This window comes from Haliaeetus albicilla, chromosome 8 (genome assembly GCF_947461875.1).
Source record: "Haliaeetus albicilla chromosome 8, bHalAlb1.1, whole genome shotgun sequence".
Taxonomy (NCBI): Eukaryota; Metazoa; Chordata; class Aves; order Accipitriformes; family Accipitridae; genus Haliaeetus; species Haliaeetus albicilla.
The window spans coordinates 26,626,599-26,653,294 of NC_091490.1; the positions used below are offsets into that span (position 1 = coordinate 26,626,599).

Here is a 26,696-nt window from a genome sequence, read left to right on the forward strand (position 1 = left end):
CCAAACGTTAGTGGGGCAGGTCCTTTTGGCTTTGCCGCTCCTCTCCCCAAGCCCCTTTCAGACTGAGGGCCACAAGAAACCTTACCTTGCCAAATTAACTGTAAATGTTTCTGAAATGCAGTATTCTACTAGATGCATCTTCCCAAACAAAGAGAGGCAACTGAAAATGTTTACAGGCTAGATCAGCAATGCTCAGAACTCAAACACAGAAAGGAGGAGGCAGTAACCTTTTAAACCTCTTACAAACACCTCAGTAGTTAAGTATTGGAAACTGTTCTGATTTCTTGGCTAGATAAAAAAAAGTTACAGACCAACAGATATGAAAACATTCAGACTTACTTCAGTCTCTTAGGTCCAAAGTCTAAAAATAATCCAGTGATACTTATGCCTAGTTGACAGAACAGCTAATTCTGAGTCCGAGTTACTTCAGTTTACCACATAACCCAACCCCCCCTCCCTTTCCTTAATATTACATACTTAGATACACCTAGCCAAGTGGAATGGCCAAATGCTTTTTCTGATTTTCATTTCACATTCTCTAAGTGTTAAAGCTGAAATAGATCTGTCTGAAAATATAGCTGCTGTTAGCTGCTGTAGAGAACTAGCTTCCATTGCTTTCCCAAATACTAATTTTTGCTTTTTCTTCAGAGATATTAGTTTTCATGGAAAAGTGTCAATAAAGAGAGTGGCTGTGGAATCTGCTAGAGTTTGCCAGCAGCATGTTCTGCAAATAGTTTCACCCGTGAACACAGTTTGCCAGATTCTTAGCTGATGTAAATCCATCTGGCTCCAGCAGAATCGATGAATTTATGTTAGTTCACACTGTCTGAAATGTGGCCTAATTTGTTTCCAGCTTTCATTCATATTATTCTAGGCTCAGTGGCTGTATTTTTAGATAATGGCAGATAACCTCTTTATCATTTTGAATGGCAGGCCCAAGATCTTGAACAAACATGGGGTGGAAACTGGGAGTCAGTGGAGGTTAAGAAGCCCAGGTGTGATGTGCTTTTAGGGACATGACTGCTGAGAAGGTAGGATGCTGGTATTTTACATTGTTTCCATGAAACTATTTTGATCTAATCTTTAACCTCAGAAATAGGAAGCTTTTCTTATCTATGTGAAGGATGCTGAACGGGGACCATGGCAGTCATGTCTCTCCCAGAGAGGAAGCAAAATCTCTTGTTAAGATGAAGATCAATAATGACAGTTTCTTCTAGTGCTACCAACTGATCATTGAACACTAGTGATAGTTTTGGTAGGTTCCCAGACTACCACTGAAGAATGGAGAAAAAGCAGTGGATGTAAACTCTAAGTACTTCAGTGTCACAATTAGTTTTTCTTTTTCATTCTCTTCCACTTGAAAACATCCTTCTTTCTCGGAACCCTTTGGTCTCACCTACTAAGTTGCTGTACTTCACACAGCAATCAATGTTTTGATACATAGATGGGATGGCAGAGTGGGAAGCACATTTGTTGCAGAGGTACTACACAGCTTAGGTGTTCTGAGTTGTCATGATGTAACACGTGTGTTTTAATTGGTTTGTTTTAAATATCAAGAAAAACTAGGAGACGGTAAAAACCCGAATATCCTCAGCTGCCCATACTGTTTGATGCATCAGAGACAGAAGGGCTACCGGGATGAGAATGTAGCTCGCTGTCCACCAGCTGGAATAATGCGATCCACTTGGCAGTACCCTTTCATTATCTGTCTGATGGTGGAAAAAAGTTAAGGCACATGCTGGCTGAGGCTGGACTACTGCCCATTGCCATCAGGATATTAAGGATGCAAAGTTTTTGTTAGTTTTAATTTTTTTAAACACCTAAGCTGTCCAATGTCTTGGTTAGCCAGGCTTAGTTTGCCATCCATCCATTGGGCAGTAAGTCAATATCAAGAAGTCAATATGCACCAACAGATACCCTAGACACACCTTCTGTTTTAATCACTATAATACCACCAGGCAGAGTTTAACCACTATATCACAGCAGTTGTAAAAGTCTGTACCACAACCTGCTAGATCGTTAAGAATGTGACACACAAACCTCAGATGAAAGGTGCAGCAATATATCACTGCAGTTTTATAGCTTACAAATTTAAAAATGAAAGTTAAAAAGTCTTTAGGAGTCACTGTTTCTTCTCTTTTCTCCTGATGCAAATTTGAACATTAAATTTGAAATTCCTGGCATTGCATTAATGTGCATCACCACTTTTAAGTTTATTGAGAGACCAATTTTTCTGGGTTTAATTTAATTAATACCAGTCTTACATCTGCTCAGCAGCAATCCCGAGAAAGCTGCTCTACGATGCCAGTGATTACACCAAACTTCTTGTCTTTATTTGTAAGTACTATTTCACAGTATCAGCTGCCAGCTGGTACCCTGAATTCTTTTTCTCAGCACAACACTGAAAAGGAACAATTTGTTGTGTGGGAGGTCTAAAATTGTGGTCGTTAAATTACCATCCAAGTGGACATGCTTACAATGCCATTCAAAAATGTTACTTAACTCTCTGCAATGGGAGAAATTTTATTCTCGCATGCAGCGATACCCCAAGTGAGCTGTTACAAATTCACGTCCATGATTAATGTTGGACAGACCTGGCCAAAGCAGAAATATCTTTACTTTAAGCTTAGAGAAAGACTCAGGGTGTAGCACCTATTGTGTCACAGTAGGGAACAAAGTATTTTCATGAGCCGTTGTCACGGGAGCAGCATTTCTGCTACATGAGAAACAAGCAAGGTTAATTTCATACTGATTTCAATAACTTTTTGACGACTATAATAGAGAAAAGCAGCATAAAAATATCCATGGTGTGCACAGAATTCGGCACCAGGGAAACCAGTTCTGTGAAGCAGTACATCTGCTGCTCTTTTCAAAAGATTTTAAAGCATTTCTGTTTAAGAGACCTCCTATGGACTCATTTAAAGGCTCGAATGTGCCCCAGTAGTTACTGCGGCAGCAATGGTATATATGGAAGAGTGGGGTATGGGCTGTTTCCAAGGGAGAGAAAATATGCCTTGTGCTAGTCTGAGAAATACCCCGGGAGGAACAGTGGATGTAAGCCCTAACTCAGCGCACAGGCATGCACTGTCCTCGCTGGGTGTCTCTTTGCAGCCAGTGAAGACTGGCCCCCCCGCTGCAGCTGCAGCAGCCGTAAGGGTGGGATCCCTGCACACAGGCACAGAAAAGGTGCAGAACAGCCCACCCTACATATGTCTACTCTTGGATACCAGGTTTCACTTGAAAAAGTGAGACCCTTCTGATAGCTTTAATGCAATTAATAGCTTGGTCCTGTTCCTGCTGCAGTCAGTAACAGGAAGGGCTGTTCTGTGAGTCCTGGTATCAGGATTTAGTGAGGAACCTTCTCCTCCCCTGCTCATTCTCTGACAGGCATCTGCTGTGACCAGCTCTGCTTTTAAGCCCTCTTGCCAAGTTTATCTGTAGGTCCGAGGATTTTACAAATCAAACAAAGCCCCGAGGAGACTTCCACCTCCCTTCCAAACAAACACAGAGGCCAGGGAAAGATTTGTTTCCACAGAGAAAACCAAATGCAAATCAGAATCGTTTACAGAAGTTGTCTAACCCTGTTAGAGCGGCTGGTTCAACCCAACTCATGGTGGCTCCTATGAAACACCTGGCTGGGCAGGCTCCTGCGGTGACAGGAGCCACGCAGGACGTGCCAGGGAAGCAGAGTCGGAGTAAGAGGTAGGAGACGGCAGGAAAGCTTCAGGCAGCTCATTAGGAGACCCCACTTACCTCTCTTTGAAAACTGCCAGAAAGAAGCTGGCATTTTCTCCAAAGAGAAAAGCACTATTGAACATATCCTTAGGTTTTTTTGCTACATATTTTGGCCACCTTTTGCTCCAGGTGTAGCACCAATATGCGCAACCAGCAATAAAGCACACATAAAGAACAAAGATCTAAGTTCTCACTCCAGTTAAGTTCTGTTAATATAGTTACACACAACCTAACAGTCCCTGAAAAGCCCAGGACTTAAGTGCTTTAAAAAGACAGGTACTTCAAAATCAGATTTCCTTTCTTTTATCTGTCCTGCTTTATAGGAGATGTGTGGGGGAAAGGTAAAGAACTGTTGATAAAAGCACACTTTAATTTTCAATATGAACTCTAGGCACTGACTGGACATTTAGGACAACCACCTCTCTCCCTCTGCAGTGCTGCCATCGTTATCAGAAAGAGGGAAGCACCGGGCAGGTTGCTGCGGGCACGGGTGCCGGCGTCCCAGCCATCGCTCTCTGCCGGGGCCTGACGGCCCCTCCATTCAATGCCTCTCGTAAGGGCTGAGGAGAAGAATGTGCTTACTCCAAGGGCAGGTCAATTGATCTCTTTTTGAAAAATCTTGTTGCTGAACTTGAACTTTAAGGATAATTATGAGGCACGAGGCAGCTATATTCTTTTCTGGAGTGTGTTCCGAGCTATTCATGATTAAACTATCAAAGTCGAGGGTGCGTAACAAACTGTTCAGAGCAAATGAAGCTGACTAAATATTTCAAGAAGTGGTTTTGTTCTGGTGTCTTCTTGTGTTTCGTTAGAGTTGATTTTCAAAATGCTTAGGCCTCATGGCTCCATCTAAAATAACTGGGAATTGGCAGCTTCTTATTACCAAACCAGACACTCCAAATCCGCTTTAAAATATATAGATCTTTTTTTGTTTCTCTTTTTTGCTTTTTCTCGTTGTAATTTGAAAGAGAAAAGTGAGAAAAACGAACAGAACATTTCTCATTGTTTATCACGCTAGCCTCAATCTTTTAACTTTTAAATTCCATACAATATAAGCTCCTTGCCACAGAATAATTCCCTCTGGAATTATTTTGATAAGAATTATTTGCCAGTAGAGTCATGTGAATAATTGATTTTTCAGTTCACTGACTGAACTGAAAAAAACTGGGGGGGAAAAAAATCATTTGTGTCAAATGAAATATGTAGTTTTATTTTCAGGTTTTAAATCCCCTTTTAGAAATTATTTTTGACAATTTTTTGAATGAAAATATTTCCAAGGGAAAAATCATGCCTTTTTTGAGTTTTCAAAAAAATTAGTCAAAAGTATTTATTAATGTGGGTTGAATTCTGAAGATACTTTTAGCCATCCCTGACAGAAGTGTCTTCTGTGAATAATTTATACTTCAAAAATACTAATCCTTTCTCCTGCTGAAGAAAGCTAGATGAAAAGTGAGCAGTTTGTGTCTGTGCATAGTGTTTTGAAGTATGCCAAAAGCAACTTAGCATCCATAGCTAACTTAGATACTGAAAAAGAGCTATTGGGTCATCTTATCTCTAGCTCTGTTGGTATAACAACACAGCACAATGAAACTATTTGCTGGGACTAATTTTAAACGGTTCAGGAAATAAAGTTCTAACTGTATCTTTTCTTTTTAATTTGAGAAAACAATTCTTCTTTCACCTACTGCATTTCAGTTGCTGACTTCATGTAGAGAAGGCTTGTGTTCTTTTTAAAAAATACCATGTGACTACTGTTTAATTACAGACACTTATTGTTATCTTGAAGCCATTAAACAGGCTAAATTCTGCAAACATTTTATTATGTTTTATTAAAGTCAGTGGAATTATACAAAGATGGGAAAGTTACAAATGCTCTTTAGTATGAGAAAGCTTGAGATAAATGATATCATGGGTCAAATTTACTGGCTTTTTACCAAAGAAAAATCTGAATGTAGTAAATTAATAGATGGTCTGTGGGTATGACTCCTAATAGATCACCTGGTCTTCTCAGAAGCGGGTGGCCAGAGCTAGGCAGTCCTATTCACTTATCAGATGCAGCTAGAAAGGAGCTCTTAGACCTCAGATGGGAACGGGAGAGGAGACCTGGCTTCTGGCATTGGCCTTGGAGCAGCGAGTGGGAGACATGTATGGACATGCACGTACACTTGTCCATCGCAGTACCACCAATGCTGACTGGTTTTCCCCCAGTGCTAAACCAGGTCTGCCGCTGGGTTTAATACTTGCCCTAGCCCCAAACTCACGTGACATGGGACAGGGGACTTTGCATACATCTTTGTGAAATGGGGCTGATGATACTGCTTTGGTATTACTCTAAGTTTAAGTCACAAAGGACCGGTAGTTTCAAAGCAAAGTCTTAAGATTCTGACCTGATGTCAGGACTACTGATCGGTTTTGGCCTTCAAGTGCACTGAAACATTTATTATTCATGTTTGTTTTTAACAAATACTGGGTAAATCAAAGAACGTTCAGACAGAGGCCAGAACTGAGCTGCACTGTCCACTGAGGGATTGCGAACGTGTTTTTCTTGTCTATGAAAACAGACATGCTGGGAGGTCAAATTTGATCCAGTGACTATAATATTCTATGTACCAGAAGAACTAAACAACTTCATTTATATTTCAAATGTTTCAAGTCAATACTTCCCTTCATATTCTGTGACCCCCACCAGGAAACTCTTATAACTGAAAATTTAAGGAATGGATTGCAAGTTATGAATAATATAAGGCTGTCATAGGGGAAAGCAAATTGTGAAATACTGCTGACAAAAACAATCAGTATATGTTTATACTGAAGAACAAACCTTTGCAATTCCATCTTGTATAACGTAGCTTTTAAAATCCTATACAAATTTTTCAGTTTTCCCTAAATGTCAAGCAGGCTTCCTCAGCCCCAAACTCCAATGGAAAATGTACAGGCTGTTTCCATTCTCAAAGAATGTTTGAGCTAATCTGGAAGTAAAATGTATGCATATATATATATTATAGATAATAAATATATAATTATATAAAATTATATATATAATTATATATAAATTTATATATAAAATATATATTTTATATATAATAAATATAATACATAGCTCTATGAACAATACTAGAGAACTGATAGATACAGGTAAAGAAAGAACCTAGATTTGGAAAAAAAAAGTCATTAATACAGGGATGTCTAGCAGCATCTATCTCTCAAGCAGCAGCTTATTACAAGAAATAGATCTAGCAAGATTGGACAGGATCCTGTTGGGGGCATAGACAGTCAGATAGTGAACAACATCTTCCTTGTATTAAAGCATTCTTCAGGGCACAGACTTAAGGAGACCGCTGTTCAAAATGAATTGTTTTTTGTTTTCACACTGATAGAGAGTTGCCATCCATTGAAAAGAAGAGGGATTTGTCCAGAAGACCTGACGAGTAGGAAGAGACAAGGTGCCCTGAGAGGATCCTAACAAGAACTCTTTCATGACACAGAGCTTTATCCTTACTGAACTTGCGCATAATTATCAGAAACCTCCTGAATTATGCAAATAATAAAAAAAAACCCAAGAAAGGATAATGGCCACTTTAGTAGGAAATATTTTTGTAAGTAATACTGCTGCGGATGAAGGAGTTAGTGTTTGTGTCTGATATGTTTTAGTGCTGTGCTCTCTCTCTCAGACACTGGGAGTTGCAGAGAAGGAAGGAGACAGCTCCACTGGGATTTAAGATGGTGCCCACAGCAGTCACGACCTCCTGTCCCCATCAGTACTGCTCATTGTCTTTCCTCATGTATTCTTGTGCCTGCTCAGCATCTCCTCCTGTTGACCTACACAAGCCAGGACGTAAGCATTACACAGGACTCTGAAGTGTCCCCAGCTCTTGTTAAAGCTGTTCTCTGCTTTCACGTTGGGCAGAAAACCTCAGGAGAGGAAAAGGGCAGAACTTCGAGGATTTTCTGCTATATACAGATTTATCATGATATATAGCAAATTGACTGAACCAAACGACTTAGTGGCCATATAATCATATCACAAAGGGAACAAGCTTCTGGCACCTGTCCAAGCGTCTTGTAACGGCAGTTGATTGTAGCTTTCAGAATACAACATTTTTATTCCTTTTTTTTTCCTATGCAAATCACTCCTGTGTTTTGTCTGTTTTACCCCTTCATGATAATCTCTTGTGTTTTCAGATGCCGACCTACCTCTGAAGATCAAGAACTTGATAAAATGAGGGAAAAAAGTCTTAAGTCTGTAACAGGCTCCTCTTGAGATGTGTGCACTGCAGACCATGAACACCAGTAACACCCATGACAAAACAGCTGCCCCCCTCTCGGTGTTATGGGCACCCGCTCCTGCAGGTGCAAGGCAGGACAAGTGCCCTGGGCTGCTGCCTACAAGTCTCTTAAGATGAAATCTCACCTACGCCTCATGGCAATCTTTCCCTTTTCTGTTTGCCTAATGTAGTTATAGCAGCTGAATTTTCAAACCTGGTTTCTTTTAAGATGTGCTAAGCTTATGCGGATATAAAAAAGTATACATTTTATGTGTTAGGCATTAGGGGGAAGCTCCTGTATAGAGGGCATTGAGACTGGACTTTGTGTTCTATTAACTGCGTTTGCATTGCAGCAACATTTGCACAACACTCCAAAAGGCCTCTCTCCTGTTACAGCACACACTCAGCCCATTTTAAATTGCAGAACCTTTTCTCTAGGAGTAAGCCCTTTTTTGGTGGTCCTAAAATGTGCAAGAGATTTTTCAAAAGTCCTGGTATAATAAAACACAGTCAAAATTTATAACCCCCCCAATTTTTTCCAAAAGCCACCACTAAACCACCTTTAGGTCATTTCATTTTAAGTGCCAAATGCCTCTAAAAATGTAACGTGATGCTCTTTTTATGAAGCCTTTAGACAGAGCATCTGTATCTCCTCTCCACAATTCACAGGCAGGCTGAATATCAGCCACACAGTAATTGTGCATTTGTTAGTCAAAACCTGGGTATGACTGCACAGTGAGGAAACCAATGAACTACATTAAAAGTATATACTTCACCTGCTTTTGGAATCAAGACACAAAACCCTTTGTCATTCTGGTGGTATCACTCTCCTGCATCTCTCCTATTTGAAGCATGTATATTTTATGAAGCATTAATAGACAAACAAACAAATGCATAGACCACAAAATCCAAAGTCTGCATTAGTCTCCAGAAGTAGCCATTGGTATGAGGAGAGATTTCAGAATCTGATCTCTCAATATAGTGACTCTGTATCTGTAAAAAGCAAAAGTCCAGATGTATATTTTAAGACATCAAGTCTAAAACATGAGATATTAGTACATGTCAGAACTGAAACTGTTGCCGTCATCCACCTGAAAGATGGAATCTCAGAAAGAATCACCATGTTGAGTGTTACTTCTGCAGTGACTAACTGATCTACCTGATGAGAAGGCAAAATGATGCAAACTGGTTTGGGTGTGTGAAGACGCTACACTGTTGAAACTTTCTTTTGAGATATATACAGTAGAGGAGAAATTAAATGTTATTTTTCTTTTCCCTATTCCTTTCATCCTACTGTTTTCCATTCCCCACTCACCATTCAGGAAAAAAAAAAAAAAAAATGGAAAAAGGGGGATGACCCCCCCCCCCCCTTCTTTTTTTTCCAGATCTAGCTTGTGGATTGGATTAAATATTTTCAGTAGCAGAATATTAGCATTTAATGACATTCAGATTGTTTGATCTTTAGCTCATTAATAACTGTAACACACCATTCTAGAACCATAGCTTCCCATCTTTTAATTCTTCTCCTGTGTTGCAGAGGGGAAGGAGCTGCCCTTGCTGGCAGACTGCAATTCCTATGGGACACAAGTGATTAAAAATGTAACTGGCTCCTTGCTGTCCTGCTGAAAGAATTATTTCAGGGGCAGTCAAAGGAAGGAAGGGAGGCATGGTTCCATAAGCACAGTATCTTTAATGAAGCTTGTTAAATCATAAGCAATTTTTTGCATTGACAAAGAATAATAGGTTTACTTTTTCATTGTAAATTGAGATGTTCCTGCTGAAGGTATCCATTCCTTCTTTGAGCCACACGGGCAGCGACTGCCCATGCGATACAACTGAAGGAGTGATGATCGCCATAAGAGAAGTGAAGACAGTGAGAAATGAACAGCTGGAGGTACGCATGGTGTGGGAGAAGGGAGGGAGGATTTCCCAAAGTGGGTCACTGACAAACCAGACACCTTCTCATATTGCAGCTCTGTCCCCTGTCCCAACTGCCATTGCTGTACCCTGATCCCACTGGCTCTGCTCCGCCGGTGGTGCAGAAGGTCATGGGACCTGCTGTGCTCTAACTGGGGTGCAGGAATGGTAATTTTTTGAAAAGTTTTTTTTTCCAAGTCAATTCCTGGTTGTGCTTACATGGCAAAATGTAAGCTTTAAGTAAGGGAAGAAGTGTCCCACAGTTCAATAAATACAATGAGAATATCTAGAGCCAATTAAAATGTGATAAGGCTATAAAAAATACATCCAAGGTAAGTATGGTTAAAAACCCCCAAACCTCTTGAGTGACCCGCCCCACAAAAAAACAGATGGGAAGCATCCAATGGCCAGGACATTTGTGTCGCAGTGAATGCTAGCAGCATACATCAAATAAAACATAAAGGATCAGCTACTGAGGGAATGAATTTTATGTTCCCTCTCCTGCACAAAAGGCTACCAGGGGTTCCTGGACTCCAGTTCCTGTTCACATGGCTTGGCCTAGCTTTTCTGAACAGGCCTAAACAAAAGCACTATAGAAGCATTACCAAATCAAAGAAGTTAAAATTATTATGTTTATGACTACTTCAGTAAACACCATCCCAAAGCCTAAAGATTCTTAATGCACAAGAGAGTTAAATGGGAAAATGAGTAAAATCAGTTTTACCAAATATAAAAGTCAGAAACAATAAATGGTCCTGCAACCATTCTGTCTCTGGTAACTTGCATTAAAATATATATAAATTGTTCTGGGAACTGAAGCAATGCTTCAGTTCAATAAAACTAATGCAATTAAAGAGAAAGAATCCTGTTTTTCCCCTGCTTGCAATTTCAAATGAGAGCTTCCTAAAACTTGTGACCATTGCTGGAATCCAATTCAGGACCCCAGCTTATCAAATTCCCAGCTCTGGCACCATGCCTTTGAGGTATTATAAAGTGCTGCTCATCACACCAGCTCTGTCTATAAATACTCCAGATAACTTTAAAGTGCAGACACCCCATTTTGAAACAGGCAAGTGTTCGCTGTGAATCAAAATGGAGTCACCAAATGTGTGCAGCCTTCAGCCTGCACTTCTTTTCTTGCAAGGCAACAAAGGAAAATGTGTTAGCACAAAAATGTCTCCCTGTAACATTTTTTTAAACTTGGAAAGCTTTGCAGGACAGCGCACCTACACAAAGCTGCAGGTTTCTGAGACCCTGTAGAGCAAGTATCTTATACTGTAATTCATCCTGGGGCTGAGAAACCGCCAGGCTAATGAGCTCTCCTGCAGCCTCTTCCCCTGCACGTGCTTCCCTGGAAGCACAATCTTAAATCAGACACCGCCATGCCAGATGTAACCCCCCAAACAAATACCAACCCCTCCCTCCCAACGTGTCTTAAGAAAGCCACAGAGCGCTAGCATCTGACTGACTTTGATGAAATCACAAACTTCTTTTCCATTCAGGCACTGGGAGCTGAATTAATTCCTCAGCTTCTTTAATGCTGAGAGCCATGTCTTGGGAATTCAGTATGGGAACATATTAATCTCTCTGATAGGCGATAATACAATATATTACTGATGCAGAAGCCAGCACGTCAACGCTGTGATAGTGACCCTGACCAGCAGATGACTGAATGGGTAAGGAGAGAAGGAGCTGCTCTAGCTTGAAGGCACAGCCTCAACTTTGGCAGGCAGTCCTTCACTCTTGTCCCACTACTAATTTTCCAATGCATTACTTTGTCACTTGGGTATCCAGAAATGCTCATTACGAAGGTATGTGACAGCCCCTGATAATACATGTCTGCAATGTAATTGATCCCTCTTTGCAGTGGTGATCTTTAACACTCATAGGGCACGGTAGGTGATTAGATGGAAGGCACCCTTTGATGGTCTCTAGCGTAATACATTACCAGACAGCAATGTGCCAACTATCTATCACTTACAAAATAATGTCATCCCTGAAAAAGGGTCTGGTAGCAGGGGCTAGGGGAGGAAGAACATTTAATTATATTTGTGGACGAAAAGATGTCCTGAGAAGAGTGGGCAGCCTGATTATTTATTGGTTGTTCAAAAGCACTCAACACAATCTAAGAAAAAGATCAGGCTCTGAGATATGGTGGTTCACGTTGCTGTTACAGACTCTAGCCTTGAAGTCAAGTTCATGCTGAAGAACAAAATTACCTCTTACAATATGTGGTTTACTTCTGAAAATGAAAAGGGTAAGAGACATATTAGTAATGTTGGCATTAGTGGAGGCAGCTGTTTTTAGATATCTGGTATTTCAGGGATGTGACTTTAGCATCGTTATTAGAAGTACAGCTTACTATATTCCTCTGCTAACTTTCCAAGAGTGAGCAGATGGTTACCCTATTACCAACCATTTGCATTTAACATATTGTAATGATTTATATACCACATGTCACTGAGCAAAGCAAAAACAGTCAATGGCAACTAATTAGTTGAATGTGAAGATGCATATCTCAATGTATATATCGTTATTGTAATCAAATTTTATCTTTTTGGTTGCTAACAGGTTTAATGTGCAGCATAACAGAAATACTGATAGCAGTTAAACATGAACCACCATGTCCCTCTCTCATTGGGACAGCATTGCTATCATTAACATTTGTACCAGTACTCCAGTTACATGCCTGTTTTATGAGTGATGGTGCAGGGAGGACAGATTATAACAATCCATTGTGCTTTTCTAACAATCTTTCTTAAGTGTATTTCAAAGTATTTTATAAATCTTAATATATCAGATACTGGCTCATGCTACAGGCCAACACACATCTAGAGAGGGTGGAAGCAGGGATACTGCATGGGAGAGAGGAAAGACACTCTGCATAGCTCCTATAGAGACAAAAATGGATTTAAGGGTGAAAATGAAAAGAATCACAAGGTCTTCCAGGGAGTTTACAAGGAAGAAGCAGACAACTATTGACATCTGCACAAACATCGAAGTCAGAGGGATAGACTCAAGGGTTCAAAGAAAGAGCATAATTTGAGAGAACTGCCTTCCAGCACTGGGATATGGGCATGTATGTGTACAATATGTATTGCATTATCCATAGTATGTCCTAAGGCCTGATCAGCCTTAACCCATTGCATGAAGCTATGGTTTATCAGCCTCTTCCTGAAATGTTCTTCTTTGTTTTTAGGCTTATTTTAAAACAATGGTCATCACCCTAGAAATGTCAAAATAATCATCAGTGAAGTACAGCTATGTTACTCCAGAGTATGGCAGCATTTCCAGCATAAAAGTCATACCAATCTTTCTTTTTTTTTAATTGCTACCTGCTTACAAGTCTGGATGAACTGTTGTGTGAGCAACCAGATGCTGTTCACAGACAGACTCTAAGGCTTCAAGGACTCGGGGTGGTGCAAAAATTAAAGGTGGTCTCATACAGGAGTGGTAGTATGTCAAGAAGTTCTTCACTTCCTGCTCTCTCCTAATGCCATTAGGATGCCTCCTTTTCATTTCTACCACGTCCCACGAATCTAACCAGGACACAGCTCATTCTCCTGCGAAGGGCTGCAGATAACGTTATGCTTTCCTGAATGTGTCAGCAGCCAGACTTTGTCTTGGGAATGCTACCTGCAGCATAACCCCTCGTCTCCTTTTCCCTGATCATATTGCTGCCTGCTAAATTCACAGCATTGCTGTTTCTTTCTGTAGCTCTTTTCTTGCTTTTCCATGAACAAGATTATATTCTATGAAAACAGAATTACAGCAGTGTTGAAAACTTACCCTGTTGTTCAGCTCAATTAACAAGATGTTTCACCTGTGTTTTACAGCCTGCTGTGATCAAGTAGGGACCATGATCATTCCCTTTGTGCAGGGATCACTGGTACTGCTGCGGCCCATTAATTCCAGAGGTGGACTCAAGAGTGAAGGAGAGGAAGGGTTCTCATAGACCCCATGTAATGAGTCTATTAGACCTTGACCTTTACTAATTCACTTTCCAGTTTTCTGTATAGGTATCTCTGTGTGACCGTACCACTGGACCTAGCAGAACTGTCCTGCTTTACATCAGCCTTATTACAGAAAGATGAGAGAGGATGAAAAGACTGAGAGGTGTGTTTTTTACTCATTTCTTTTAAACAGAAGCTGAGACAGCCTCCTTACTTGTCCTGCCTCCCCCCTTTCTTTCTTTCCTTCCTTCTGTTCTCCCCTCCTCTCCATCACTTGTTTTCCCTCACTACTCCTACGTAAAGGGATTTGAAACTCATTGATTTAATACAGGTCACTTCACTGAAATTACTCCCAATTTACAGGATGACATCTGAAACTAGTGTCAGGTCTGGTCTCATTTCAGTACTTAACTTCTCATAACGTATAGGCACTGATACACAGCATTTACTACGGCACTGTACTACACAGAAATAAGAGGAAAGGCGGCAAAGTTAACTGTCTTGGTTTCAAATATTTCCCTAAATCACAGCGGAATGATGGCTCATTTATTACAACTAACAAAAAAGATTAACAGAGAGAGAGAGAACCATCACCTCTGTCAAAAGAAAGCACATGGATATTCTGGGTTCAACTACTACCTTCTGCGGCACTTCACATGCTGAGGAGTATCCAGAAAAAATCAGCTCCTAAGCATGTGTAATTAAGTACTGAAATGGACAAAACTAACGGCAGGAAATCTCACCATGCTGGTACCCGTGGAAGGGATCAGAATGTTAAATTAAAAAACAAAAGAAAAAAAACCCACCTACAAGTTGGCAGTTCCTGTTACTTGTGAAATAGTTGAAAATTTTTAAACTTTTAACATGATAATATGTTGTACCACTCTAGCTTTAACTTTAACCTGAAGGACATCCCCGTGCCAGGAATCATTTGTATATGTGATCCAGGAGATCCTTAAGCTTATTTCAGTGTTTGCATTAAATTGAACTCTTTTGAAATGAAAAGCTTAAAGGAAAGAAAGTTTCTGCAAGATATTGGAATCACTGATTTATTCAGAAAGGCTCTTTGGATAGCTTTTCAGCATACAAAGCAATACAGAAAGAAAAATTCTCATTTCTTTCATCAGGAGTTTCATCTCTACTCCTTTAATGTTCAATGGCAAAATGAATTATACTACAAAAAGGCTTGGTGCCTTTCCTCAAACACCCTGATCCTGCACGATACTGAGCTTCCTTGAAAGACAGCTGGGGGAGATCAGTATGGAAATACTTGACATCCTGCAAAAGAGGCCAAGAAAAGATGATCAAATGCTAATGAGCAAAGGTGGTGAGTGAAACCTGGTGATTTAAACCCACTAGTTTCAAAAGCTTATAGCAGAATTAGAGACCTAGTCAGCCGTCCAGACTCTGCTGCTCTGCTCCTGTTCCAGCCACTACAGGACCAAGACCACTCTGAGCTGATGGACAGGACTTGTGGCACCAGGATGGAGAGTGGAAAACAGTATTATTTCAACATGGGCAGGAGTAAAACCCACCCAGGACACCTGTACTGAGTTAATCATTAGAGACTGCTCATGTGTGAATAAACACAGTGACCATTTAATTATTTCAATTCCTGATGATCCTAGATCTGTTTACAGAAAATGAAGGACCATTTTCCTTAATGACATATTACAGGAGATAAATTTAAAAAGCTAATTGCACTTGGGAGTTCAAGATAAATTGACATGCTCTTAAATACATACATTTCTTTTTCCTTCCTGTTCTCTAATGAGTTCATAACTTAATTGGAGAAACTGCTAGATTCCCTCCAAATACTACTGAAAATCTCAAAGGAGAACAAGCTGCTTATGCAAGTGTTCTCATAAAACAAAGAGTATTCAAGCATGGTAAATAAATACTAGAAACAAGAATGGTATTCATTTGTCTCCTTAAAAGCTTGAAGTCTACATATCTTCAAATTGATGGTCTGGTTCTGAGCTGAACATTAATGAAAACATTTTCTCTTATAAATAAAACCAAAGCCCTTCTATATTTTACCACTTTCCTAGGGCAAAGTTCTGCTTGTACATGCCAGGGTAGCACACAGATTTAATCCAATTAACCCATCTGTAGAATAAGCCAGAGGATGAAACCTGGTACAACCCAGCCTTCACGGTGGCTGTCGGTTGAAGGCTGCAGTGCGAACTCCCGGCTCGGGGGGGCAGATCAGCTCTTTTGGAGAGGAAGGGCACTCACCCACCCCAAACCCAGCGCAGCAATACTGAGTGGTTCAGAGTCACAGCTGGCAAGGGGAGGGCAGGCTGACTAAAAAGACAAAAAAGCCCCAACCCCCTAGGTAGCAAATGTGCTTTCCTTCACGGTAATTTATTCAGATTCTGAGATGGATTTAAATTCAGAAGAGATAATGTGAGAGCAAGAAACTGTTAAAACTGAGGATACTTTTCGCTTGTGTACTGGGAGTTAGAGGTTTCTATTGCTGCTGGAATTGCAACCGTAGCTGAGAAAGGGTCAGAAAACCCTGGGGCTTAAATGCAGAAGCTTCAAGGCGAGAAGAGTATAAAAATAAATTCCAAAGGGCTTAATAACATTGTACAGAGGCTGGGTATTCCGGTGGCAGAAGGAAACTGGTGGCTCTTAGATCAAAACCTAATCACCCAAAAGCAGTAAGATTCTTTGTTTTAGCCAGCTAGTCTTTCTGTCACTGACTGGGGCAATGTTTTTTTACTAGCATCCTGAATTACAGTTAATATACAGTGTATAAATGTACATGGCACTGACAATGTAACAGTTAAAGCAAAAATACTTTGGAATGAATGTAGTTAAACCTTTAGCAGCCTGATCCAAAATCTGCTAGGAACCTTTTCCTTGACTTCAAAGGAATTATTATCAGCATTTTAGTGAACATCTCTTACAAAAAAAATGTTAACAAAGGAGCTGTACCTCACAGCTTACTGCCAGGACTGTCCTTGACGTGGAATCGAAGACAGACAGAGCCTGCAGACAGTCCAGGCCACCTCTGCAGGCAGCAAAGTGAGAGAAACCTTCCTGAGGTTAGCACACAGGACGCCCTCTGATTCTCTGCAGCAAGGCCAGATGATGGGAAAAATGTCTGCTCTCTCTTAGTTTCCCATCCCAGAAGACTTTATTTATGCATTAGTCGACCTTTCTAGCCGTTAGGACCATCTTGCTTCAACAGTTAATTAACACAAGTGCCATAATTTAATACAGTTAATGCTACTTGATGCCCTTTAATGTACCTTCCATTAGTGATATTATTGTAGTATTACCCTGTAAATTAAAATGAGATCAAGACTAAGAGAGGCTCTCTTTAATTAAGGTACTGGCACACTGCATTGTCCATTATTCAGTAGAAAAAAATCACCCTGATTTAGTGAAGCAGACCATCAGTAAGTCAGAATTAGTTCATGTGGATTATTAGGCTTCTTGAATAATGTGAGCACAATGGCGTTGCTGAAATTGCTAACAACAGCCACGTTTCCTTTTTTCATCATCTTAATAAATACTCAATGGAAGTGGTAAATTGAGGATGAATAAACAGGTGGTAATAGAGGAGGTAAGGTGTTGAGAGTACACAGGCTTTCATCTCTAATGCAACATACATCACACCAAAATGCAAAGCAATGACAAAACAAACCCTATATTAAGTGGGAAAATCTCCTATCTATATTTCATTGTGAAGTATTAACCACCCCAGCATCTTGTATATTAAATAAGGTGGCTTTAAGATAGATGCTTTTCACTGTCATTGATCCTTAAAATACGGTGTGAAACAAATTACATTTTGTGCTGCCTTTAGAAATACACTACTATGAGCTTTGGTGATTTTAATTATATTTAACCTATAGGTTATTTTTTTCAGTAAAAGGACTAACTTTAAAATGTGTGTGCTAGCATCATTCATCCACCACATGTCAAGCTCCTTGGTAACGTCCCTTTGTATTCTGTCCTCCTGGAATAGTCTAGTTTGGCTTTACTACATGTATATAAATACCCAGGTCGCAAAGCCCGGAATATGAAACATTGTAGCAAGAAAAAAAAAAAAAAATTGTAACTTAATTTCCAGTTAACGTCCTAAATTAAAGTGCAAGGGCTGGAAAGCTCAGCTGAATCAGGAACAGTGGCACAAAACCCCTGGTAACCCTTGCTCCCCTCCATTGTGTTCCCATGCTCAGGGCATGCCAGGGCACATGACTATAATGCTGATTTGGAGACTCTTTGGGGGGACTCTATAAGGCTTCTGGTAGGAGACCAAAACCACCTAAAACCGAGTGACAGTGGGCCTATTGCAAGCTACATTTGGTGCAACTAAATAATCAGGGGCTGTGTACCACAGCCCCACAGCTGCTTAGCAGTAAGCCAAGCCCATAAAGTCTTTAACAAGAAGGGCTCACTACATATTGAAGGAAAGGCCACCAAATCTCTAAAGAGCTGTTCTTCTCATTAGCAGAAGAGTGATAAGAATTCACGAGTCTAGTGAGATACTATTACACATCAGATATTTCTTTAAAAGCATGTGTCCAATTACTACAGCATTTAGACAACAAGCATTAGCATCAGAAAAGTTCTCCATACAGTCACGCTTCATTTCTATAGATAATTTTTTACAAGATTGCTGTGTCCCAGATGTGCTCGAAAGGTTTCTGTTTCTAATTTGCATGCAATGCACTCTTTTTTTAATCCTTCAGATGCTTTCTTTGATAAAGTACTGATAGTCTAATTGAAGTCAGACTAAGCTCCAAATGGGTTTTCAGATGGGGAGCAGATTTTCTTTAAAGCGTAAGGACCTTCAAATCCTGAGCTTTGATATGATGCCTTTGTAGAGCCAACCTACGTGGAGCCCAATGGAGAAAGGATACACATTAAATAGAACATACGTGTAATTTTTTTATGTATTGAGGCTAATTTTACCAAACTATTTCAAACAGTATCTTAAGCTGTCCATGATCCACTTAGCCCTCCCAAGAGAGGTCTGAAAAACAATTTACAATGTAACTAATGAGAGTTACAGTAAGACTTCTTAAAACAGCAACATTTATCTTATACTTTCACACATTAAATTACTGATTCTGTATGTATGTGTATGTATTTGGTGTGGACACAGAAGACTGTAACTACATGCTAAACCTATGGTCCTAAGAATGTATTTTGATGTCATATAAAAATACATTGGCACTGCAAAAGCACTTATGCATTCAAATTTGTACGTGGCATCAATTCATCCTTTACGTAAAGTTAGAAGAGTCTTTTTCAATAGATTACATCACAGTAATTTGATTCTATTTTGATTTTACGTATTGATTTTTTGCAATATGGAAATGCTTGTGAACATTGAAAGCTTGTATAAAAGAAGTAGAAAATAGCAAACTCACTACAGGAGTAATAAAAATATAGTCAGCAATGTTTTATATAATCACTCTCTCCATTTTTTTTTTCACTCACTCCTGTGTCTGCAAAAAATGCCCTGGCCTTCCATGATACATTAGCTTTTCTGTTCATTTTGATACTTAGCTTCTCTTGGAAAAAAAAAAAAAAAAAGTTTTATTTTTAAAAAGGAAGATATGAACTCTCTATAGAAGAAACAGAGGAGAAGGAAAAGGCACGTTAGAGAGGTGAGTGAATTGCTAATAGAGGAGGTCCCATTTATTTCTTAACAAATTGGCATCCAAGACCCATGTAAAGGGTATCACACTCCTGCCTGAGGTCACCAGTCAATTGCTAGTTTGAGTTGGGAAGAAAATTTCCCAATAGGAATGTCATTGCACAGTTATTATTTCTGGGACTATGGCACCTGATACCAGCCACTGCTTGCCCTAGAGGGACTATTTGTCTTGAACCCAGCTGAGTAATCATCTTTGTTATATTCAGATCAGTCTCTCTACAACACTTGTTTTTTTCCATTTTACTTCAGCTTCACTGCATTTCAGAGCTAATTAAAGTACAAGGAATGAACTCTAATCTCTGCTGCCTTCCTTGTTCATAGGCAGCTCATAGCCAGACCTAGTAGGACGGGTCCGCGCAAGGGCTCCTGTATCAATCACAGCTTACATTAAAGGCCTGAAAAAGTCAAATGATAAAACAGAATCTCTCTTTTTAGTTAACTGCCATCAGCTCAGGCTCCAACTATATAAAAGCAGAAAGTGTCCTAATGCCAGGTTAAATTCCCGAGCCAATGTAAGAAACTGTTGATACTATCCTGCTGATGAGACCTAGGGCTCAAGATCCCAGGCTAGTGACAGCGAACACCCGGGACCTTGTGCCGCTGAGACAAAAACTTCTAGTATGACCAGGAACAGAATTCAACTCAGCCAGTTTTCCAATGAACATGTCCCAGCAGAAAACGTCATCATGTTTGGGGAAATAAACAGTTTTGAATATCCTCTAAAATCAACACACATGCCTGTTTCTAAAGGTACATATTCTCTTACCTTCCATATACCCTTATGTCTGAAATTGCATAAAAGTAGCGTGCCAGGTGTTGCTCATCTACGTATATTTCTCCAGTTCCTGGCCTAAGTAGTCTTATCCTCAGATCCGTGATGGTAAAGAAATCTCTTAACTTCTTGGTTGTGTCAAGCTGGCCATAAAGAGAAGCCATGTTATGAAGCCGAGGTCCAGCAAAAAAAGCGAATCGATCTTTGATTTCAAAGTGGATTATTTTACTATTTGTCATGTACCCAGTAGAGTATTCCTCTGTGCAAATGATTTCTAGGACTGTGTGCTGTGATAAATCCCTCACTGATTTTGGATCCATGTGGAAAGCATCTAAGCAGTCCGTGGCATAGTATTGGTAGGGCTGCCATGTTCGTCCATAGTCGAGCGATTTCTCCAGGATCATTTGGTCTGGACGGCCAGATTCAAAAGTGATAACTATGTTATCTGTAAGCTCAATGGTTTTGTTCCAGGAGAGCGTAATATTAACATGAAGAGGCTTTGGATAATCCTTCCAAGTCGTGGACTGCCAAAATGTGGAGGGATGTCTTCCTTCGAGATCAAACATCAGTTCCGGAGGATGAGCCAGTTCTTGGGTACTCGCATCACATTCATTATTGCACATGTAGGGATTCCCCTGGAAAAGAGCAAAGCAGCGTTACAAGAGGCACAGTATAGGTGACTGTGACACATAAAGATGTTTCTTGTCTGGTACACGAGAACTGCTGCTTTTTCTCCAGGAGCGAAATCAAGGAAGAAAAAACAAATGCTGGCAAAGAATACCTTTATCTTAGCAAGATTTATCTTGGCCATTTTACCTGTTAAAGTAAATATATACACACACACATATACAGCACTCTGGCTTCTGTGACATAAACATTTGTCTTAGTATGTTTTAGAGAAGAAAAGAGTTTATTTACCCTGAATGACTCAGACCAGCGATTGGGTCACAGAAGACTGAGAACAGTAAGCAAGTCTTAATAGCTCAGTAAGTCCAACTCTTCCTAGAAAGATGCAGCAGCCGAAGAGAATTTCTATTTAAAACAAGTATGTTCCTCAAGAGCTCCACTCACAAAAGAAGTAATTTTTAGGGCAAGTGGTTTGAGGTCAGCAGTGCAGCACGTATGTACTCAGTATGAACAAGTACCCAGTACACCTTCAAGTTTCCTTTCACCTGGGTGTGAAATCTATCATGCTTAACTGTGCTCCCAGCTTAGCACCAGCTTGCCTTAAAACATTTACACTCGCCACCAAAAGCCATTAGAAAAACAGCGCTCTGCCAGCTCTGGGGCTTGATTCAGACATCTGCCATCTTATTACAGGGTAAGGAAGTACTTCAGGAAAGACTTTTCACAAGGCACCGGCTCCAATTTATCAGGACAAGATAATCCAGCACTTGATTAGGTGGGAGATGTCAGCAGCTCCAGCTGGAATGCTGCCAAGGTGGCTGGAGCTCTGAACTGGGGGCTGAGTTAAAAACAGCAACAAAAAAAGCTTGCCAATAGTGTACAGCTTTTACTGCTGTTTGTCCTCTGTAGCAAGGTGAAAGTGAATTATTCTCTTCCTGGCCTTTTGATGCATTAACTTGCACACTACAATCTTCTGCTTCTTCACAAAGGCTATTTTGTCTGCAGATTGGGGATATCTTGCAGCAGTTGCCAAGATATCAGACCCTGCAGGCTGCACTGAATCATGTCTATCTAATTTCAGCTTTCAACAGTACATTAACATTTTGCTACTTGTTCATTCTGCATTTGTTCCAGAGAGCAACTGCTGTTCTGTATCCTTCCCTCCGCCTTACACATGGATTGTGGAAGAGGCCATGCCTCTTTTCACTGATGGTCAGGACTGCTGCAGAAAAACACGTGCATGCCTATACCTAGCAATGCTTGACAGAGGCATAAGTGCAGCTGTTATTGTCATTAATCGGAGTTCCCCTCACCTACCCTGAAAACAGAATAAGCTCTGGTATGGTAATCAACCTTTTCTTTTCTTATAATTACAGTTATGCTTCTCTCCATCTCAAAGCCTCAGGGCAATGAAGTGATTCAATGCCATCCAGTGCAGGAAATGGGTTTCAAACATTAGCCGCCACCTTGGCCACTGCTCTGCTCCTTGACATACTCCCACAAAACACAAGCAAAAGGACTTCTGCACTCATTTTGGCCTCCCCACTGGCAAATTACTCTTACCTGGGCAGGGAAATACTCTTTTCTTTGTCTCTCTCTCTATCCCATTAATACAGCTGAATGCTAAAACTGACAACGATTCACTGGGACTCAAAGTTAGGAAAAAACTACAAGACAACAAAAAGGGTTATTTGAAAAGCAGCACACTGCTTGTTACACGGACAGCTTCAAAGCATGCAGCTGTAATTGGAAATACTCTGCAAAATGTTGTCTATAATAAGTGCCTGTTACAGCTCTGATTTCAAGCTCACAGTTACTATTTCTATGCCTTCCTTTTGAATAAAACAGTGAAAATAAAAAATAAGTTTCAAGCAGAATAGAGAAAACACCATATTTTTTATTATTTAAGCTCCATTTAATATATCAGACACAAATGGCAGAATTTGCTAACTTACTTAGGTCTTTTCTTTTCCTTAGGGAAAATACACATACTGTGAAATCTGAAGGTTCCAGACCCTTTGACTATATGTAAATATCAGTTTTGCAGAAAATGCTCAGAGTTGCATAAATCACACCTTTCTGAGGTTTACTAGAAAAATCTGGTCACTTCTGTACCTGTCACCATGAAGCTGCCTGCGTACCTATAATGTATATGCTTCTGTCATCACTTTGGTAAAAGCAACTTCACTGGGAGGTCATGGATATTGAAACCCAGCAAATAAATGTTCCTGGGTAGCCAGACAGGTGCATTAAGCACTGCTGAGGGATGGCTTTGGTTTCCTGCTCCACAAGCAAGCACTGAGTCTGTTGTGATCCTTCATGTTAAAAACTAAAGCCTCCCTGATCCGCTAGTCCGTGGATGCTGGAGGAAGCATGTTTTATGACTTCCAGCAGGTAACCCAGATTGTGTGGGACGTATTGTTTCTTTCTGTATGTAAGAGTTGATTTCTTTTGCTCCCTTTTTCTTTCCCCTTTCTTTCCCCTTTTCCTTTATAGCAAAAGCGGAGTGCCAATATAATCAGAGAACGCTGGGAGATGGGCCTCTAACAAACTACAAGCTAGTGAGAATGCAGTATAAGAGCTGGTAACAATAAGGTACCTAAAATAATGGTGCAGTGAATGCTAAAAATCAGCCCTAGCTTGCTACTGAATAGTAGTCTACAACTCTGTGAGCACAAAGCTTTTCAGGAAAGATGAGGCTATTCCAATTAATGGCAGAGTATACTGAGAAATGGGTCCGAATCACAGTGCTGTCCTGCACCTGAAACTCTTACCAGCAGTAGTGACAGTGGCACAACCTGCCACTGCAACCCTGGGGTAACGACATCACTGCAAATGAGAATCCTAATAAAAAGCTTCAGCATATCCTCCCCAATAAATTGAATTATTCTTTTAATTTTATAGCATGCAATTGTCTTTTAAGAGGTGAATGATTTGATGACACCAAAATAACCTGTGTGGAGTTCACTATTCTGGAGAGGAAATAAGGAGAAAAAAAATCTAAGCTGATAGAAGCCGATAAAACAAACGTCCTGAATTCTAACACTCGGAGGGGGAGAGAAATGATGAGTTTAGGTAAGTTCCCCTCTGCCTACTGACACAGCAGTCACTGATGTAATTTTGAAATATTTAACATGATTTATTGCTTCAGAGGCTTGGAGTCAGATCCCCATTTTCTCTACCAGCAACTTGGCTTTAAACTGTTTTTAATTCACCTTAAAAGTAATTTGCATGTTAAGTCATATTTACATTACCAAAACAGTGTAAAGGGGTCTTACCCTACATAAACATCCCTTAGTACACTTCTATATGAAAACAATTAATTTAACTGGGATTAGTTACATATTTTAATGTCTTGATCTCTGTGATAATCCTCTTTAAGACCTCTACCTCAGTGAAATGAATACAACAAAGAGAAACTTTTCCCAATTTGTGAAAACTAAGCCCATTCTGTGTTGGGGACATCTAAAAGACTGAAGCATTAGCAGCTGTAAGTAATTTTGTGACCAGCAGGCAGCCGTAAATAGATCTTCATTTAAGCCTTCCAAGCAGCAGCTCTTCAGCTGGACAAGGTGGAAAATATTTATAACTTTTCAAAACGATATTTAAACCATTAGGAGATTTCTAAATAATTAAACACTAACAAATACTTCTAAACACTTTACTGCCAATTAGTGTAAAAGGTAGCTGAGGCTTTCCCAACACCATGACCATCTAAAAGAAACTCACTATTTTCCTATATAGTATTGGAGACTGATATTAAATAGCTCCTTGAAGGCAGGCAAATTATGTTGCTATTTATTTTGTTTTAGGCCGCTCATGGAATTCAAAATATTACCAGAACTACTGACATAGTCTAAAAGTTTTCGCTTTAGGAAAAGGTGCTCGTTTTGCAGGCATGGCGAAGGCCTGTGGCTGTATCACACTAATCATGCTCAGCCCCAGCGGAAAAAGCAGTTACCTGAGAAGCTGCTGACTAGGGCTGACTGGTCCCAGTAGGGTTTCCCCTCAATTAGCTGGATTTAGTTTGTTTTGGCACACATTGATGTCTGTTTGTGCGAGCCAGCTTGAACTTTTATACTGGTGTCTGAGGTGGTCTGCAAGTGTCCCTGCCTGGGACAGGGCACTGGGGCTGGCTTTGCTCCTGCTGGGCAGAAGCATGTCTTACCAAGCACCTGTTCAGGGACAACTCAGTGACGGACAGGACAGTGAGCCTAGAGTGAGGATTTTGGTTAAAAACAGAGTTCTAGCAGTAGTATGACCTTTGAATGTCAGCAGGGGAGCTGGCAGGGGTGCTGCAGTTGCCGTTTGAGGGTTAAAGTCCAAGCGCTGCTGCCCAGGCGAAGCTGCCTGACTCTCTCAGTGGCATCCACACAGGCTTAGGGCTTGACTGAAGATGTTGCTTCTTTCAATCTGCTTCCTGTCCACACTAACACCTCATGGACTTTTTTACGCAGGAACAAAGACAGAGGGGCTTAACCCTTCTGCAGCGTGAATATTGGTAGCTGTATCACAGATTACATGCTGTAATAGACACCTGGCTAAATCCCTACAGAAGAGTATAACTTGCATTTTCAAACTGGTGAAGGCTGCTGAGGTCAAGCAGGCCAAGATTTTAAGAAGGAGCAAAATGAATTTTCAAGAAGCGAGTCACAGCAAGCGATTTTTATACCGCTGCCTCAAGGTAGTTAGCACAGATGGACAAGACAAGAAATAAATACAGCCTGACTCATGTTTGGAGTGAGGTTGTGCAGTAAATTACTTGAAGTCACGCTTTTGGAAATAACAGAGTATTTCTGTTTTCCTTTCCAAGAGACCATTACAAGTAGTTCACTTGGTACCGTGCTGTACATTGCAGATAATTAATGAGACAGTAATAGCTAATAGCATCAATTGCCCTAATGCTTACATTTTGCTTGTGGTTTCTAACCAGGAATTACTTGTTTACCATGACAGAGCCAGATTATGAAACCATTAATTGGGAGATACTACTCATTAGGTGTTGTCCTGCTAAGGGCAAACAGTGTGGTGAAGGACTGGCAAGGCACAGAATCTGTCACATGATAATAGATGTTATCAAACTCACTATAACCATTCGCTGGTTTGAGAGCATCTTGGTCAATGTCTGCAGAATTATTGTTGTGATGAAGACGCGGATGGCTGTAGCCAAGAACATTTTACCATCACTAGCCTTTCATCACTGCAGTGACAGCATTTAAGTTAGTGATTTAAGTTAAGAAAGAAAAAGTGCTAAAATCTCAGTGGAAGATTTGATGCTCTTTCCCAGAGCTCCCAAGAGGGAGGCATCTGGATGGCCAGACAAGCACTTTCAACTCAGCTGCAGGCTGAACAATATACATTCTCCAAAACCACCAAAAAGAAAGTAAAAGCATGTTTAAATCAATAACCTCTGGGGAGACTTAAAAAGATTAAACCAGGGAGGATCTGACTGGCCAAAAATAAATAATAATAATGCTTAACAACTTTGTGCACTTTTAAGCTTGAAAGTACATTGCAGATTACGGCCCTGATCCTGCAACAAACTCAGTGCAAACAGGCCCTTAAAATTCAGATTTTAAAAAGATATTTAAGCCTCTAAAGATTTGGCACTGGCCTTGTGGAACATAGACCTAGCTAATTAATCTTCATGACAACACCTCCATGAGGTATGGGATCCTATCCCAAATTTACATATAGATGCAGAATTAGAGAGAAATGCTTTTGCATGATGAACTCTGTAATCC

The 26,696-nt window shown here is 40.2% G+C and overlaps 1 protein-coding gene across 6 annotated transcripts in view; it reads right to left on the reverse strand.

The window, feature by feature from the left end:
• Positions 1–26,696, reverse strand: part of NTNG1 (netrin G1) — a 149,886-nt gene that overhangs the window by 51,666 nt on the left and 71,524 nt on the right. For all 6 annotated transcript variants that reach the window (XM_069789462.1, XM_069789461.1, XM_069789463.1 and 3 more), the window contains exon 3: positions 20,320–20,960. In XM_069789462.1, coding sequence (XP_069645563.1) covers positions 20,320–20,960 — 641 coding nt within the window. The remainder of the gene's footprint in view (positions 1–20,319; positions 20,961–26,696) is intronic.